An 18,336-nucleotide genomic window follows, 5' to 3' on the forward strand; every position below is an offset into this window, starting at 1 on the left:
CCCTGTCTCACATACACAAAAAGAGAGAAATGATTACCAGTGTTTACCATTATAAATAATGCTCTAGTAAGTACACTTATACATATTTGTATATTTGTTTTTTTAAATATAAAAATTTGAAAGGGAATGTGGAGTCTTAGGAACATCCATATTTAAAATTGTTATTTTATGATGCTCTCCAGGCAGGTTATAGAAAATTATGTAGGTTAAATGTTTCTAGGGCATTCAAAATTTAGTCCTCTTTTAAGAGTAGCTAATGAGGATGGCCAACCATTGCAACATGGGTTGAAAAATAGAGTCATCCAAAACCGTCTCATGGAATTCTTATTTATTTGTTTATGGGTTTATGACTTGTATATTCACACCATTAGAATATAAACACCTTAAAGGTAGGTGTGCACTGTCTTATTCCCAGCATTTTTCCTGGTTTAGAATACTGCCGGGCACATAACCCGCACTTAATAAGTATTTGACTTTTTTTTTTTTTTTGAGACAGAGTGTTGCTCTGTTGCCCAGTCTGGAGTGTAATGACGTGGTCTTGGCTCACTGGAACCTCCGCCTCCCGGGTTCAAGCAATTCTCCTGCATCAGCTTCCCAAGTACCTGGAACTACAGGTGCATGCCACCACACCTGGCTAATTTTTTTTATTTTTAGTAGAGATGGGGTTTCACCATGTTAGACAGGATGGTCTTGATCTCCTGACCCCATGATCCACCTGCCTCGGCCTCGCAAAGTGCTGGGATTACAGGCATGAGCCACCGTGCCCCGCCTCTTTAATGACTGATTTTTATGTAGACTCCTGAATATATAAACCTCTTAGAGGTTTGAGCGTGGTTTATGTGCTTTTCTGTGGTTTAGCTGTTGCTCTGAATTACGGGAGAACAGTGTATCTTATTGCTTTTTGGGAGAGCTTGGATTATTTTGTCAGCTTAGGTTGGGATGGATGTGTGTATGTCTGTGTATTTTTTGTTTTAATTAGCTTTTGCTTGCCTTTCTCTTTAGGTGTACAGAAAAGAGTTAAAACAGCAGGCCTGGGCAGGGGGCAGCAGCTCACGCCTATAATCCCAGCACTTTGGGAGGCCGAGGCAGGCGAGGTCGGGAGTTCGAGACCAGCCTGACCAACATGGAGAAACCCTGTCTCTACTAAAAATACAAAATTAGCCGGACATGGTGGCACATGCCTGTAATCCCAGCTACTTGGGAGGCTGAGGCAGGAGAATCGCTTAAACCCGGGAAGTGGAGGTTGTGGTGAGCCAAGATTGCACTATTGCACTCCAGACTGGGCAGCAAGAGTGAAACTCCATCTCAAAAAACTAAATAAATAAAAAATTAAAAAATAACAGACCTGAGACTGCTATGTTTAGAATGGCTTGCTTGCAACTTGGCCCTTAGCTGGCATTTAGGAATTTAGATTTTGGGAGTGTTTCCACCATTCCCAAACTGATAAGAGTGGTTTACTATGCCTAAAGTGTTTGTGCAAACAATGTGGAAACAATATGGTTTATATTGAATGCTTCCCTTTCTTCTGGGAATTTGGATACCTGCTAGGCTAAGTATGCCTACATGACCAACCACCCAATAAAAACTTTGGACACTGAGTCTCTAATGAGATTCCTTGGTTAAACAACATTTCACACGTGTTGTCACAATTCACTGCTGGAGGAATTAAATGTACCCTATGTAACTCTGTGGGGAAAAGACTGATGGAAGTTTGCACCTGGTTTTCTCCTGACTTTAATTCATATGTCTTTTCCTGTTGCTGATTTTGGTTTGTATTATTTTGCTGTAATACATTATAGCCTTGAGGCTGGGTGTGGTGGCTCATGCCTGTACTTGAGCACTTTGGGAGGCTGAGGTAGGTGGATTGCCTGAGGTCAGGAGTTAAAGACCAGTCTGGCCAACATGGTGAATCCCTGTCTCTACTAAAAATACAGAAAAATTAGCCAGGTGTGATAGCATGCACGTGTAATGCCAGCTACTTGGGAGGCTGAGGCAGGGGAATTGCTTGAACTAGGGAGGTGGAGGTTGCAGTGAGCCAAGATGGCACCACTGCACTCCAGCCTGGGCGACAGCGAGACTCCATCTCAAAAAACAACAACAAGAACAATAACAACAACAAAAAGCATTATAGCCTTGAGTATGACTATGTGCTGAATTCTGTGGGTCTCAGGGATCCCCAAAACAACATCAAATTTGAGAACATCCTGAACAGGTACCTTATGAAGATTTTAATGTTTCCTACTGTGATCTTTCTCTGACGTCATGAGAATGCTCAGCAGAATGATCATTTAATCTGTTGTATTCTGGATATAGAAATATGTAAATTAAGGGATATTTTATTTTTGAAAGGATTATTTGCTTTACAAAAGATTTCACCATGGGCTGGGCGAGGTGGCTCACGCCTATAATCCCAGCACTTTGGGAGGCCGAGGCAGGCGGATCACCTGAGGTTGAGAGTTCAAGACCAGCCTGACCAGCATGGAGAAACCCCGTCTCTACTAAAAATACAAAATTAGCCGGGCATGGTGGCACATGTCTGTAATCCCAGCTACTTGGGAGGCTGAGGCAGGAGAATCGTTTGAACCTGGGTGACGGAGGTTGCAGTGAGCCGAGATCGCACCATTGCACTTCAGCCTGGACAACAAAAGTGAAGTTCCATCTCAAAAAAAAAATAAAAAAAGAGATTTCACCATAGCACTGGGAAAATAGGGGACTCTCTTGCTTGATTTATATACTTAAATTTAGAAATTTGCATTTACACTGAATTTTATAGGGACAATTAGATTAGATTAAGATACTCTGTTCTTCATATATTTCATAACAGAATTTGTGATACTCTGAAATCCCAATTGTATTTGTCCTGAGATGTTTGTGTTCTGGGAAAGGAATACTGTTGCTTCAGCTATTTAGTTATTTGCCCCATTACTGCAAGGTTCTTGTGTTGTTTATTTTAGATAGTTCATTTTGACATTTAGATAAACGAAAGCCAAACACACAAGCATGCCCAGAATTAGTCCCTGAACTTCATTCCAGGGTAAAGATAAGGCAGACTTCTCCAGTACAGATAAATATATTACAACTACTGAAAAATGGGTGTTATGTGACTCTTGTATTTTTAGATATAGAATGACAGTGAATGTCTTAAAAAATTTCTATCGGTGAAACTTACTGGAAAATTTATATTCACTCATAGATCCGACTTTTCAATTATAGATTATGCTTAGGATTCTGTGACTCAATAACACCTTTTAATAACATGAATGAAAAATATTTAAATTCCCCTGAACTATATGTTGTCCTATTCAGCTCTATATTGTGTCTTGCCTTTTAAAAAATGGACTTCATTGAGGTATAAACTGCATATATTTAAAACTGTACAATTCGGGCTGGGCGCGGTAGCTCACTCCTGTAATCCCAGCACTTTGGGAGGCCGAGACAGGATCACCTGAGGTTAGGAGTTCGAGACCAGCCTGGCCAACATGGCGAAAGCCTGCCTCTACTAAACATACAAAAATTAGCCAGGTGTGGTGGCAGGCGCCTGTAATCCCAGCTACTTGAGAGACTGAGGCAGGAAAATCGCTTGAACCCAGCAGGCAGAGGTTGCAGTGAGCCGAGATTGCGCCACTGCACTCCAGCCTGGGGGACAAGAACGAGACTCTGTCTCAGAACAGCAACAACAACACAAAACTATCAATTTGATTTGTTGTTGTTGTTGTTTTTGAGACAGAGTTTTGCCCTTGTTGCCCAGGCTGGAGTGCAATGGCATGATCTCGGCTCACTGCAACCTCCATCTCCTAGGTTCAAGCGATTCTCCTGTCTCAACCTCCCGAGTAGCTGGGATTACAGGCATGAGCCACCACACATGGCTAATTTTTTTTTTTTTTTTCAGTGGAGATGGGGTTTTTCCATGTTGGTCAGGCTGGTCTTGACCTCCCAACCTCAGGCGATCTGCCTGCCTCAGCCTCCCACAGTGCTGGGATTATGGCAAGTTTTTATAATTGTATCTAGTCATGAAACTCCCCACCATACTCAGCATACAGTACATTTTTATCATCCCCCAAAGATTCCTCATGCCCCTTTGTATTCTGTTTTCCCTTTGCCCTTAGCTCCAGGCAATGACTGATCTGCTTTAGATTACTTTGTATTCTCTAGTATTTCATATGAATGGAATCTATATGCACTTGTGTGTGATGTCTTTTGCTTTGCACAGTGTTTTTGATATTTATCCATATTGTTACATAATCTATTCCTTTTATTGCTGAGTAGTAACTTATATGGATGTATCACATTTTGTTGATCTGTTCACCAATTTATGAACAGTTGTTTACACATTGCAAATAAACTGCTATTGTATGAGTTTTTGTGTGATACATGATTTCATTTTCCTGTTTTGTTTTTGTTTTTCATTTAAAAAAAAGATTGGTTCTAGTAGTCAGGTATTGTGGCTTGTATCTATAATCCCAACTATTCCAGAGACCAAGGCAGGAGGATCACTTGAGCCCAGGAGTTCAAGTCTAGCCTGGGCAATGTAGCTAGACCCTGTTTCTTAAAATAATTGGTTCTAATAGTTCTTCTTGTTAATGGCAAAAATTAGGGGCAAGAAACACATCAATCATTTACTTATTCAGTAAATACTTGTTGAATGCCAAGTATAATGCCATGTGCTGAAGACACAATGGTGAACAAGGATTCAGCCTCTGCTCTTATTTTAGCTTATACTTTAATGAATAAGCTAAGCACATTTACAAGTAGTAAGAAGTATGGGGATCGTGTGAATAAGTATAGAATGTTATGGAAGTATATGATAAGGTATCCTGCCTCAGTGGTCTGGGGTGATTAGAGTAGGAGTCTTAGAGAAATGTTTAAGAGGAACAAAGTAAATAAATGAGGCATTCCAGATAAAGAGAACAGAATGCATGAAGGCCTTAATGTGAAAAAGAGAATGGTACTTTATGTGTGCTATCTGGATGAAGCTGGAGGGATTTGGAGTTTTTAGATTATGTAGGTCCTTGTTCAACATCTTAAGGATTTTGGAAATTTTCCTGAAGATGGTAGGAAATCACTAAAATGTTTCAAGCAAGGACGTGACATGGTCAAATTGTGCATCTTATCATTGCAGCTTAATATATACTGTCATTTTTTTTTTTTTTTTTTTTGAGACGGAGTCTTGCTGTGTCGCCCAGGCTGGAGTGCAGTGGCCGGATCTCAGCTCATTGCAAGCTCCGCCTCCCGGGTTTTTACGCCATTCTCCTGCCTCAGCCTCCCGAGTAGCTGGGACTACAGGCGCCCACCACCTCGCCCGGCTAGTTTTTTGTATTTTTTAGTAGAGACAGGGTTTCACCGTGTTAGCCAGGATGGTCTCGAACTCCTGACGTCGTGATCCGCCCGTCTCGGCCTCCCAAAGTGCTGGGATTACAGGCTTGAGCCACCGCGCCCGGCCGTCATTTTTTTTTTTGAGTAAATTCTTTGTAGTCCCTTCATTACCAGAAATTCTGCCCATTATTTAAAATTCTATTACTTCTAATAATAATTTTTAGTAATGCTAAGTATATACCCAAAAGGAAGGAAATCAATATATCAAAGGGATGTTTGCACTCTCCTATTTACTTCACCATTGTTCACAATAGCCAAGATTTGAAAGCAACCTAAGTGTCCATCAACAGATGAATGAATAAAGAAAATGTAGTAAGCCCGGGCGCGGTGGCTCAAGCCTGTAATCCCAGCACTTTGGGAGGCCGAGACGGGCGGATCACGAGGTCAGGAGGTCAAGACCATCCTGGCTAACACGGTGAAACCCCATCTCTACTAAAAAAACACAACTAGCTGGGCAAGGTGGTGGGCGCCTGTAGTCCCAGCTACTCGGGAGGCTGAGGCAGGAGAATGGCGTAAATCCGGGAGGCGGAGCTTGCAGTGAGCTGAGATCCGGCCACTGAACTCCAGCCTGGGCGACAGAGCGAGACTCCGTCTCAAAACAAAACAAAACAAAACGAAACAAAAACAAAAAAAAAAACCGTGGTACATATACACAATGGAGTACTATTCAACCATAAAAAAGAACGAGATTCTGTCATTTGCAACAACATGGATTGGAGGACATTATGTTAAGTGAAATAAGCTAGGCACAGAAAGACAAATTTTGCATTTTCTTTCTTGTTTGTGGGAGCTCAAAATTAAAACAGTTGAACTCATGGAGAAACAGAGTAGAAAGATGGTTACCAGAGACTGAGAAGAGTAGTGGCAGAGAGGGCGAGGACAGGGCAGAAGTGGGGATGGTTAATGGGTACAAAAGTATAATTAGATGGAATTAATAATATCTAATATTTGATAGCACAACAAGGTGACTACAGTCAACAATAATTTATTGTCCATTAAAAATAGCTAAGAGAGTATAATTGGATTGTTCGTAACACAAAGGATAAATGATTTAGAGGATGCATATGCCATTTACCCTGATGTGATTGTTAACACATTGCAAGTCTGTATCCGAATATTTCATGTACCTCATATATACCTACTATGTACCCACAAAAATTAAAAAAAATTTTTTTTAGTAAGAGATGCTATCAAGAAGATGAGTAAAATATTGCACTAAGACTGGGACCACTCTCATTATTTTCTTATTTCTGACTAAGTAAAAAAAATTTTTAAAATTTTTGTTTTTGAGACAGGGTCTCACTCTCACCCAGACTGGAGTGAACTCGGCTTACTGCAGTCACCACCTCCCCGGCTCAAGCGATCCTCCCACCCCAGCCTCCCAAGTAGCTGGGACTACAGGCACATACCACCACACTTGGCTAATTTTTTGCATTTTTGGTAGAGATAGGGTTTTGCCATGTTGCCCAGGTTGGTCTCGAACTCGTCAGCTCAAGCGATCCACCCACCTTGGCCTCCCAAAGTGCTGGGATTACTGGGGTGAGCCCCTGTGCCCGGCCCTGAATATGTAGAATTTAAATATCCAGATGCTACTGGAATACTCAAGTTTTAAATTCCCATTTATGTAAGAGAAGGCTACTTGCTGGAAGTAAATTGGGTATAAAGCCAAGAGACCTGGTATTTGATTTTCGGTTATAGTCTATAACCAAGTAACTTACCTAGTAACTTTTTATCTAGTTGTTACTTGTTATCTAGTAACTTGTTACATTATTGAACACTCATTTATAGTACTTGCTCTGAGCCTATGAGGAGGAAGTCTTTTTGGAGAAGCAGGGATTTTCAGAACAATTTACAGTTGTGCTTTAATGGACAAAACCAAAATGTGATTACAATTTGACAATTTTGTTTATATATAGTGCCTAGTATATTTATATAAACTATATAGAGCTACGCTATCTAAAATAGCACTAGAGACACGTGGTTATATTAGTTGGCCTGGACTACCACAACAAAATACAATAGACTCAATGTCTTGAAACAACAGCAATTTTTTTTTTCACAGCTCTGGAAGCTAGGAAGTCCAAGATCAAGGTGCTAGATGATTTGGATCCCTAGTAAGGGCTCTATTCCTGGCTTGCAGATGGCCACCTTCTGTGTCCTCACATAGCACAGAGAGAGGAAGCAAGCTCTTCGGTGTCTATTCTTATAGGGTACTAATCCTATCTCATGACGTCCTTGAAACCTAATTACCTCCAGAGGCTCCATGTCCAAATAACATCACATTGTGGGTTAGGGTTTCAATATGTGAATTTGAGGGGGACACAATTTTCAGTCTTATAGCAGTGGCTGTTTAAATTTACAATTCAATTAATTAAAATTAAAACATTACTAAAAATTCAGTTCCTCAGTCACAGTAGTCGTTACCAAATAAGGTGTCTGAGAGTGATGGTTCACACCTGTAATCCCAGCACTTTGGGAGGCCAAGGTAGGAGGACTGATTGAGCCCAGGAGATTGAGACCAGCGTGGGCAACATAGCCAGACCCCATCTCTATCTAAAAATAAAAAAAAAAAAGACTACTGGTTACTGTATTAGACAACGTAGATTATAGAATATTTCCATTTTCACAGACAATTATATTGGATGGTGCTGATTTAGTATATGGAAGTCTGTCTTGATAGTTATTGAACACACGAAAGAGGTTAGTCTTATTTTGAGTGAGAAACAATGCTGTGATTGTGTCTTACTTGAAGTCTGCTTTCATCAGTAAAAATCCATTATAATGAACTCCATTAAGAAGTGGAGAGTTTTTTGTTTGTGAGGAATGATTAGTTTTATTTTAAAGTGTTTTTTGGCCCAAAACGATTAGTTTTATTTTAAAGTGTTTTTGGATTATTTTCATGGTATGTTCTTTTGCGTACTTTTTATTTTAAAATTAAAGTAGTATATGCGGGCGCGGTGGCTCACGCCTATAATCCCAGCACTTTGGGAGGCAGAGGTGGGCGGATCACGAGGTCAGGAGATCAAGACCATCTTGGCTAACACGGTGAAAACCTGTCTCTACTAAAAATACAAAAAATTAACTGGGCGTGGTGGCGGGCGCCTGTAGTCCCAGCCACTCGGGAGGCTGAGGCAGGAGAATGGTGTGAACTCAGGAGGTAGAGCTTGCAGTGAGCCGAGATTTGCGCCACTGCACTCCAGCCTGGGCGATAGAGCGAAACTCTGTCTCAAAAAACAAACAAACAAAAAAGATAAATAAAATAAAGTAGTATTGCTAATTACCTGTTTCAGATCTTACCACAAAGGACACTATGTGTTTCACCAGGTGTTTCACCAGCCTCAGCCTCAAACTCATGACCTCAGGTGATTCACCTGCCTCAGTCTCCCAAAGTGCTGAGATTACAGGCATGAGCCACCGTGCCCAGCCTGTATAGCACTTTTCAAAGCCCTTTCATGTATCTCTGCTATTCACAGTGAACCTGAGGTGGAGATTGCATGTAAACTATACAGTATACGTAGCTTCATATGTAGGTGTCTCTTAGAAGACACACAGTTGAACTCTCCTAATAACTATATATAAATGTGTAAATTGAACCTGTATTCTTTCCTTCTTTCATTCCTTCCTTTCTTTTTTTTAAAAGTACCTTGGGATTTTTAGAGGGGGATATACCTTTCCAATAACCCATACATATACTGTTGTCTGCCAAATTGAGCATATTTTCAAAACAGATTTATTATCTGTCTGTCTACCTACCTACCTATCAATCGTCTTATCTATTGAGAGACACTAGTATTAGCATCTGATCCAAAACAATGAATGAGATTAAACCTCATGTAATAAGATTTTGAGTTAGAACAATAAATAGCCTTATATATGTTTAGGTTTTACTATAGCTGTCATACCATGTTTCAGTTATTTATTGCTTCAGATGATTATAAGAGGTTTTTTTTTTTTTTTTGCACCCGGCCTTAATATAGCTCATTTATCATGAACATGATATAATAGTTTTTCATGACTATTATCTGTTTCTAGTGATTTCATCAATATATATTTATAATGACTTTTTTGGAATAAAAGAACAGAAAAATGACAAAGATACTATTTTTAGTAAGCAATAATATAAAGATATTTTATATTATTTTTAGCAAGGTTTTATATATGTTTTATATATATATGTTATGTATATATATAGAGAGAATTATAGATGTCATTAAAATCTTTGGAAATCTATGCTAATTTTTCTGTGTCATACTTTCATTTTTATCCCCCAACATCATGTAATAGAATGAGACACTTCTACTTAAAGGACAAGGCATAGATTGCAAGTTTGACCTTTTTGTTTTTTATTTTTATTTTTTGAAATGGAGTTTCGCTCTGCCACCCAGGCTGGAGTGCAATGGCGCAATCTTGGCTCACTGCAACCTCCGCCTCTGGGGTTCAAGCAGTTCTCCTGCCTCAGCCTCCCAAGTAGCTGCGATTACAGGCACCTGCCACCATGCCCAGGTAATTTTTGTAGTTTTTAGTAGAGACGGGATTTCTCCATGTTGGCCAAGCTGGTCTTGAACTCCTGACCTCAGGTGATCTGCCCGCCTTGGCCTCCCAAAGTGCTGGGATTACAGGTGTGAGCCACCATGCCCAGACTTTACTTGTTTTTGAAGTAAATGATTGGATACCTTCAATTTAAACGATACGGTAACACATGGACATTTCTGTATAGTGATATTTTGTTTAAAGCATTTATTTGCCATATATATAATATTTAAAAAATTTTTGAGCCAGGTACTGTGACTCACTCTTGTAATCCCAGCACTTCGGGAGGCCAAAGCAAGAGGATCTCTTGAGTCCAGGAGTTTGTGACCAGCCTGGGCAACATAGCAAGACCCTGTCTCTAAAAAAAAAAAAACAAAAAACAAACAAAAAAAACATAAAAATTAGCCAGGCTTGGTGGCATGTGCCTGTGGTCCCAGCTACTCAGGAGACTTATGTGGAAGGATCCCTTGAGCATGAAAGCCAGAGGTTGCAGTGAGCCAAGGTTTGTGCCACTGCACTCAAGCTGGGCAATATTATTAAGACCCTGTCTCCAAAAAAAAATTTTTTTTTAAATTAAATGCTTGATGTTCTTATAGTCTATCTTTGTTAGTGTGCTCAGTTAGTATTTGGCCTCTGCTGTATTCTGTCAAATTTTCCTCTTTATCCTTTCTATAGCTCTGAGTTTAACAGATCTTTAGAGTACATGATAACCACTGGTGATTGTTTCTTTCATGTGCACATTTTCTTTATTCAAAAAGATGGCTTTCTTTTTATTTGACATGTGTATTTTTTGCATTCTCTAAACCAGTTTTCTTATACATTTGGGGCTTCAATTTGTATCTGCCTATAAGCAAACTTACTTATAATTACAATTTTTATCCCTGCCAAATCTTCCCTGTGTATAAATTGGTTATCACTAGATTCTAAAAAGTTTTTATAATTTGAAAAGCTGTTCTTCATAATTATATACAGTTTCTAGAGTTTTACATTTATGGACCTACCTTGCATGTAATATCTTGAAGATAGAAAAAGTGTAGGCTGTTCTCAAAATGTTTGAGTGAGAAAGTAAGATGTCCTGCTGCCAAATACAAAGTTGTTTTTATATTGTCTCTCTGCTAAAAATCCTTTTTCTCCTTTAAGCCTTCCTCTTTGATTGAGTGTACTCTCTTCTTTTCTAAGGTTATAGTTTTTTGGATACTTGTTTAACAAACGTTTTGTCAGTTACCCCTTGGCAGCTCACTTTCACAACCCTCACACTCCTCTTTTTACAAAACTTTTAGTTGTTTGGCAAACATCTATATTTTTGTACAACTTTGGCAAAAATGATTTATCAATGTAGCTCTATACCTGTTGAATAAAAATAGTAGAAATTATACATCACAAGAAATGGAACCTTATTAAGAATTTTCTTTAAATTTAACTTTTAAGTTCAGGGGTACATGTGCAGGTTTGTTATATAGGTAAACTTGTGTCATGGGGGTTTGTTGTACAGATTGTTTCATCACCCAAGTATTAAGCTTAGTATCTCATTAGTTATTTTTCCTGATCCTCTCCCTCCTCCCACCCTCCACCCTTTGCTGGCCCCAGTGTGTGGGATTCCCCTCTGTGTGTCCATGTGTTCTCATCATTTAGCTCCCACTTATAAGTGAGAACATGCGGTATGTGTTTTCTGTTCCTGTATTAGTTTGTTAAGGATAATGGCCCCAAAACTACACAGACTCTGGAAGACAACCCTGGCAATACCATTCTGGACATAAGAACAGGCAAAGGTTTCATGACGACGCCAAAAGCAATTGCAACAAAAGCAAAAATTGACAAACGGGATTTAATTAAGCATAAGAGCTTCTGCACGGCAAAAGAAACTATCAACAGGGTAAACAGACAAACTACAGAATGGGAGTAAATTTTTGCAAACTATGCATCTGGCAAAAGTGTAATATCCAGCATCTATAAGGAGCTTAAACAAATTTACAAGAAGAAAACAACCCCATTAAAAAGTGGGCAAAGGAAATAAATAGTTTTCAAAAGAAGACATACATGTGGCCAACAGTTATATGAAAAAACAGCTCAGTATCACGGGTCATTAGAGAAATGCAAATCAAAGCCACAATGAGATACCATCTCATACTGGTCAAAATGGCTATTATCAAAAAGTCAAAAAATAACATATGCCAGGAAGGTTGCGGAGAAAAAGGAACACTTATACACAGTGTTGGTGGGAGTGTAAATTAATTCAACCATTTTGGACACATGCACATGTATGTTTGTTGCAGCACTGTTCACAATAACAAAGACGTAGAATCTAAATTCCTATCAATGGTAATCTGGATAAAGAAAATGTGGTACATATACACTGTGGAATACTATGCAGCAATAAAAAAGAATTCTTAAAGGTTGATTCTACATCTGAAAATTATTTGAAATTAAACTAAAAAAGCCCAGTGTTTACATTTTTTGTCATTTCTCATTATGCTATGGAGAAAAACAAAACCTTAAGAATATTTTTTAAACAGAGAGGAATAACATACTATACTGATACCTTGAAGGATTTCAAGCTAAACTAAAAATTCAATAGAAAAAATAAAATTAGCGCTAAAGGAAGAACAGACATGGTAGCACAAAATTGAATAAGAGGATTGAAAGAACACCTTGAGAAACCCTCACAGAAGCAGAGGAAACAATGAGAACGATAAAAGAGAATGTACTGATTTTGGAGACCATGGATCCGTAATATAATATGGATCCATGTTGTTATTTCCAAGAAAAGATGTAAGAAAAATGAATGAAAACAGTTATCAAAGCATAAATTAATATTATTTTCCTGACCTGAGAAAAGACCAAACTTTTTTTTTTTTAAGAGATAGGGTATCACTCTGTCACTCAGGATAGGGTGCAGTATTGCCCTAGTAACCCAGACTCTAGGGTGCAGTGGTGCCATAGTTCACCACAGCCCTGAACTCCTGGGCTCCTGCTATCCTTCTGCCTCGGCCTCCCAAGTAGCTGGGACTGCAGGCATGCAATACCATATTTTAAATTTTAAAAATTACTTGTAGGGACTTTACTGTGTTGCCCCGACTGGTGCAAACTCCTGGCCTCAAGCAATCCTTCTGCCACAGCTTCCCAAAGTTTGGGATTACAGGCATGAGACGCCACTCTCGGCCAAACCAAACTTTTGTATTGAAAGGATTATCAAAAACATATTTAATAAAAAGAGAACAGGCCAAGTGCGGTGGCTCATGCCTGTAATCTCAGCACTTTGGGAGGCCGAGGTGGGTGGATCACCTGAAGTCAGGAGTTCGAGACCAACTTGGCCAACATGATGAAACCTTGTCTCTACTAAAAGTACAAAAAATTAGCCTGGCGTGGTGGTGCATACCTGTAATACCAGGTACTTGGGAGGCTGAGGCAGGAGAATTGCTTGAACCTGGGAGACGGAGGTTGCAGTGAGCCAAGATGGCACCACTGCACTCCAGCAGAGCAAGACTCCATCTCAAAAAAAAAAAAAAAAAGGAACAATACTTAGATACATGCTACTATGTTTGTTGAATAAAAGAAAAGCAATAAGCATGTATAATTAGTCTAACCTTCCTAGGTTGTTGAAAAGGAACTAAAATCAAGCTTCACCTCTGAAAATGTAATGCTCATAATGACCTGTGCACACAGTTTTGAACAAAAATGATAATTCCAGGAAGAAGGGGAAGCTAGAAAATTGAGAGTTTTAAATTAGAAGCAGCAGTGCAATTGAGAATAAGAATTGACTGGATTCAGTTGTCTAGCTAATGATAAGAAAAAGGAAAAATGACATCCCTTTTACATTTTCTTAGTTATTCCACAAACATATCTGCATAATTTATATTTTATTGTGTTTTTCTTTTTAAAGGTAAGAAATCATAGTATACATTTTCTTTTTCTTTTTTTATCATTCAATTTCTTTTTTTATTATTCTTTAAGTTCTAGGGCACATATGCACAACGTGCAGGTTTGCTACATATGTACATAGTATACATTTTCTTTGTTGTTTCCCATATGTGATTGGGGTAGCATTTTGAAGAGGATGGTCCTTCCACCTGCAAAGCTATTTGTATATTAGAATATTTAATTCTCCTGGGGACTGAACTAAAAGCCAGCGAAAATGCTTCAGGCATTTTGACAAGTAAACCAAAACAAAGTAAAATTCCACTTCCACACATTTCCACATTCTTCTACTCCCTTGCATGCAGTCCTGCCAAAATTAGGAACCACTATTTTTTTTTCCAAGATGGAGTTTCGCTCTGTCGCCCAGACTGGAGTGCAGGCGTGGTCTTGGCTCACAGTAACCTCAGCCTCCTGGGTTCAAGCACTTCTCCTGCCTCAGCCTCCTGAGTAGCTGGGATTACAGGCATGCGCCACCACGCCCAGCTAATTTTTGTATTTTTAGTGGAGACAGAGTTTCACCATGTTGGCCAGGCTGGTCTCAAACTCCTGACCTCATGATCTGTCTGCCTCAGCCTCCCCAAGTGCTGGGATTACAGGCGTGAGCCACCGTGCCCAGCGTAGTAACCACTATTTATCTATTAATTTGTACTCAGGGTGTTAATAGAGCATGTTAATTGATTTTTTGAGTATTGAACCAGGCTTGCATATCTGGGATAAACCACCCCATACTTTTTTTTTTTTTTTTAACCATACTTTTTTTTTTGAGACAGAGGTTTGCTCTTATTTCCCAATCTGGAATGCAATGGCGTAATCTCAGCCCACTGCAACCTCCACCTCCCGGGCTCACGTGATTTTCTTGCCTCAGCCTCCTGAATAGCTGGGATTACAGGCATACGCCACCACGCCCTGCTAATTTTTTGTAGTTTTAGTAGAAACAGGGTTCCACCATGTTAACCAGGCTGGTCTCGAATCCTGACCTCAGGTGATCTGCCTGCATTGGCCTCACAAAGTGCCTGGGATTACAGGTGTGAGCCACTGCACCTGGCCAACATTGGATTTTTCAGTTGTATTACCAGTTTTATGTTCAAAACTCCTTTAAGAGGTTCTATTTTTATGCATTGTCTTTACTTAACCCAATCTCTTCATTTATAAATATGTAAATATTATGTATTTAGAAAATATATAATGGTAAAGTTTGAAAAGATGCCCAAGTAACCAAGAACAGTGGTTTCCTGGGGTGGAAGGAAGGAACATTGGAATAGACAAATGGGAACAAGGGTGTGAGTGAAGCTTTTCACTATGTAATCATTTATAAAATGGACAGATTGATCGGCTGACACTACAATTCTTTTCAGTGTTGTAATCCTATGAATCATGTCTAGAATATTTAAGCTATTGATAAAAGACCAGCATCTACAAAAATTTTAAGTTTTCTTATTACTGTTAATTTCATCTCCAGAATTTAGTTCTTAGTTTTGTTCAGACACATTATTTAAATAAATCAGCCTCAGTGCTAAGGTGCGTATGAATTAAGCCATACTAAGTAGGTACACGTTGAAAATAAAGAAACAAGTCAGAAGCCCCCAAGGAATATATTGGCCAAGTGTATTAGACTATTATTTTGGCTAGTCAAACACATTATAAAAGCCTACTGTAAGAAATGAAATAAAGATCAGATGTTGCTTTCGATAACCTTTTACTTTAGTATTCTCAGCAATGTTAGTAAATATTTATTAGCTGATAAATTATGTGGCAAATGTTCTACAAAAATTAGTTAAATCGGATTACATGTATAGAGAAAAACTGGCATTAAAAGTACATTAGGTTGTCATTTTAGGATAAGTCTATTGAGCATTTCGTCTTCTGGTTATTATATTGATAATTTGAATAATGGAAAGTAATTTTTTTGGTCGTGCGCAGTGGCTCACGCCTGTAATCCCAGCACTTTTGGAGTCCTAGTTGGGTGAATCATCTGAGGTTGAGAGTTCAGGACCAGCCTGACCAACATGGAGAAATCCCATCTCTACTAAAAATACAAAATTAGCCAGGCATGGTGGCACATGCCCGTAATGCCAGCTACTCAGGAGGCTGAGGCAGGCGAATCGCTTGAACCGGGAGGCGGAGGTTGTGGTGAGGCAAGATTGCGCCATTGCACTCCAGCCTGGGCAATAAGAGTGAAAATCTGTCTCAAAAAAAAAAAAAAAGTTTTTGGTTTTTTTTTTGCCTACTAATAGCCTAGTTTTTAAGAACAGCTTTATTTAAGTATAATTTATACCTGAAGTTCACTCAATTTAAGTGAACAATTCAGGTATTTTTTTGCAAATGTACAGACTTGTGCAACAATTACCACAGTCTAATTTTAGAACATATATGTACCCTAAAAAGAAACCATGTACCCATTCATAGTTACTCTTTGTATCATTAGTTTATCATACCTAATGATGTATATAACTTTGTATAACTACTATAAAATATGATAAAAGTAAGTACTATGCAATTTCCAAAATTATTCAGCCTTGTAGGTTTGTTTGTTTTGAAGACTTGGTAATTTTGAACATGGACATTTTCTTTGATGATATTTCTTTATTTGGACACCAAAATTATTTAATAGAAGAAAGAGTATGAGGGGATTGCTTTTGGGAAATGAGTTTTAAAATTTTCTTCTTGTTTGGAGTTTACAAATGAATTCATGAACAGAAGAACGTCATTGAATGTAAAATTACAAATTTAAAGATTTCAATTCAAATAATTTAGTAGGGAAATTTATAAAGTCATTCAGATAAGACAACGATTTTATGTAATAATATTTTGAAAACATTAAATAATTTGTCATTCCTTTATTTCCTTTATTTTAGCTTCGCAGAATCAAGAACGGCTATGTGCATTTAAAGATCCATATCAGCAAGACCTTGGGATAGGTGAGAGTAGAATCTCTCATGAAAATGGGACAATATTATGCTCAAAAGGTAGCACCTGCTATGGCCTTTGGGAGAAATCAAAAGGGGACATAAATCTTGTAAAACAAGGCAAGTGATACTTTCCTTACCTGAAATGACTGTGTTTTATACAATTGATATTTATCTAAAAAGGACATGGGAGTACGTTAAAATCCTGTTCAGAAAAACAGTGAATTTAAAAGTATATATATAAAGCTGGGTGTGGTGTCTCATGCCTGTAATTCCAGCACTTTGGGGGGCCGAGGTGGGCGGATCCCTTGAGGCCAGGAGTTGGAGACAAGCCTGGTTAATAACATGGTGAAACCCCATCTCTACTAAAAATACAAAACTTAGTTGGGTATGGTGGTGTGTGCCTGTGGTCCCAGCTACTTACTCAGTAGGCTGAGGCAGGAGAATCACTGAACCTGGAAGGCAGAGGTTGTAGTGAGCTGAGATGGCACCAGTGCACTCCAGCCTAGGCAACAGAGCGAGATTCCATCTCAAAGAAAAAAAAAGTGTGTGTGTATGTGTGTATCTCTCTCTCTCTCTCTGTCTCTCTCTCTCTCTCCAAGCCCCAAATTTATAAAAGGCTGTTTATTTTTGGATTATTTTAAAAACATCTTTCTTATAATGTTATACATGCCCATTCTATGAATTTTGGAATATATAGAGAACTATAAAGAAAACAAAAGTCTACAATAATATACTCTTTAAAAATACTTTTACTGTATTAGTTTATCTTCTTCAGTATTTAAAAAGTATTTAAAAATACTTTTACTGTATTAGTTTATCTATCTTCATTTTCCACATGCCTTTATGTTTTTATATGCGTGTACTTTTTAAAAAATTAGGAACATACTGTATAAATAATTTCATATCCAGTTTTCTCCACCCTAATTATAAGCATTTTTTCCATGTCTTTAAAGAATCTCTGAAAACCTTTTTAACTTTTGCACAACTATCATCGTATATATGTATCATAGTTTACTTACAGATTATTCTATTGGTAAACATGTTATTTTCATGTTTTCACTGTAATGCAGAGTGAAACATGGTTGTTCAGTGAACAACTTTGAACATAATTGATTGTATGTGATTTTTCCTTGAAATAGATCCCTTGATGTAGAATTATTAGGTTATAAGATATAGCAATATTTTAAAGACTCTGTATAAAAATTTCCATGTGGCTTTCTAAAAGTACTGTACTGTTCATTTATATTTCCTCCAACACTGTATGAAGGTGTCTGTGTTACTGAATCATTTCTCTGATATATATTATTTATTTATTTATCTATTTATTTATTTTTGAGACAGAATGTCACTCTGTCGCTCAGGATAGAGTGCAGTGGCACATTCATGGCTCACTGCAACCTCGACCTCTTGGGCTCAAGCAATCCTCCCAAGTCGGTAGGACCACAGGCAGGCACCACCATGCCCAGCTAATTGTTGTTTGTAGAGATGTGGTATGGCTGTGTTGCCCAGGCTGGTCTCAAATTCCTGGGCTCAAGTGATCCTCCTGCTTTGGCTTCCCAAGGTGCTGGGATTCTAGGCGTGAGCCACAGTGCCCAGCCATATTATTTTT

General features: G+C 38.5%; 1 protein-coding gene across 3 annotated transcripts in view; it reads left to right on the forward strand.

Annotated features, from left to right (window-relative positions):
* Positions 1-18,336, forward strand: part of LOC105468076 (bone morphogenetic protein receptor type 2) — a 210,383-nt gene that overhangs the window by 93,968 nt on the left and 98,079 nt on the right. For all 3 annotated transcript variants that reach the window (XM_011718035.3, XM_011718036.3, XM_011718034.3), the window contains exon 2: positions 16,674-16,844. In XM_011718035.3, coding sequence (XP_011716337.1) covers positions 16,674-16,844 — 171 coding nt within the window. The remainder of the gene's footprint in view (positions 1-16,673; positions 16,845-18,336) is intronic.

This window comes from Macaca nemestrina, chromosome 11 (assembly GCF_043159975.1).
Source record: "Macaca nemestrina isolate mMacNem1 chromosome 11, mMacNem.hap1, whole genome shotgun sequence".
Taxonomy (NCBI): Eukaryota; Metazoa; Chordata; class Mammalia; order Primates; family Cercopithecidae; genus Macaca; species Macaca nemestrina.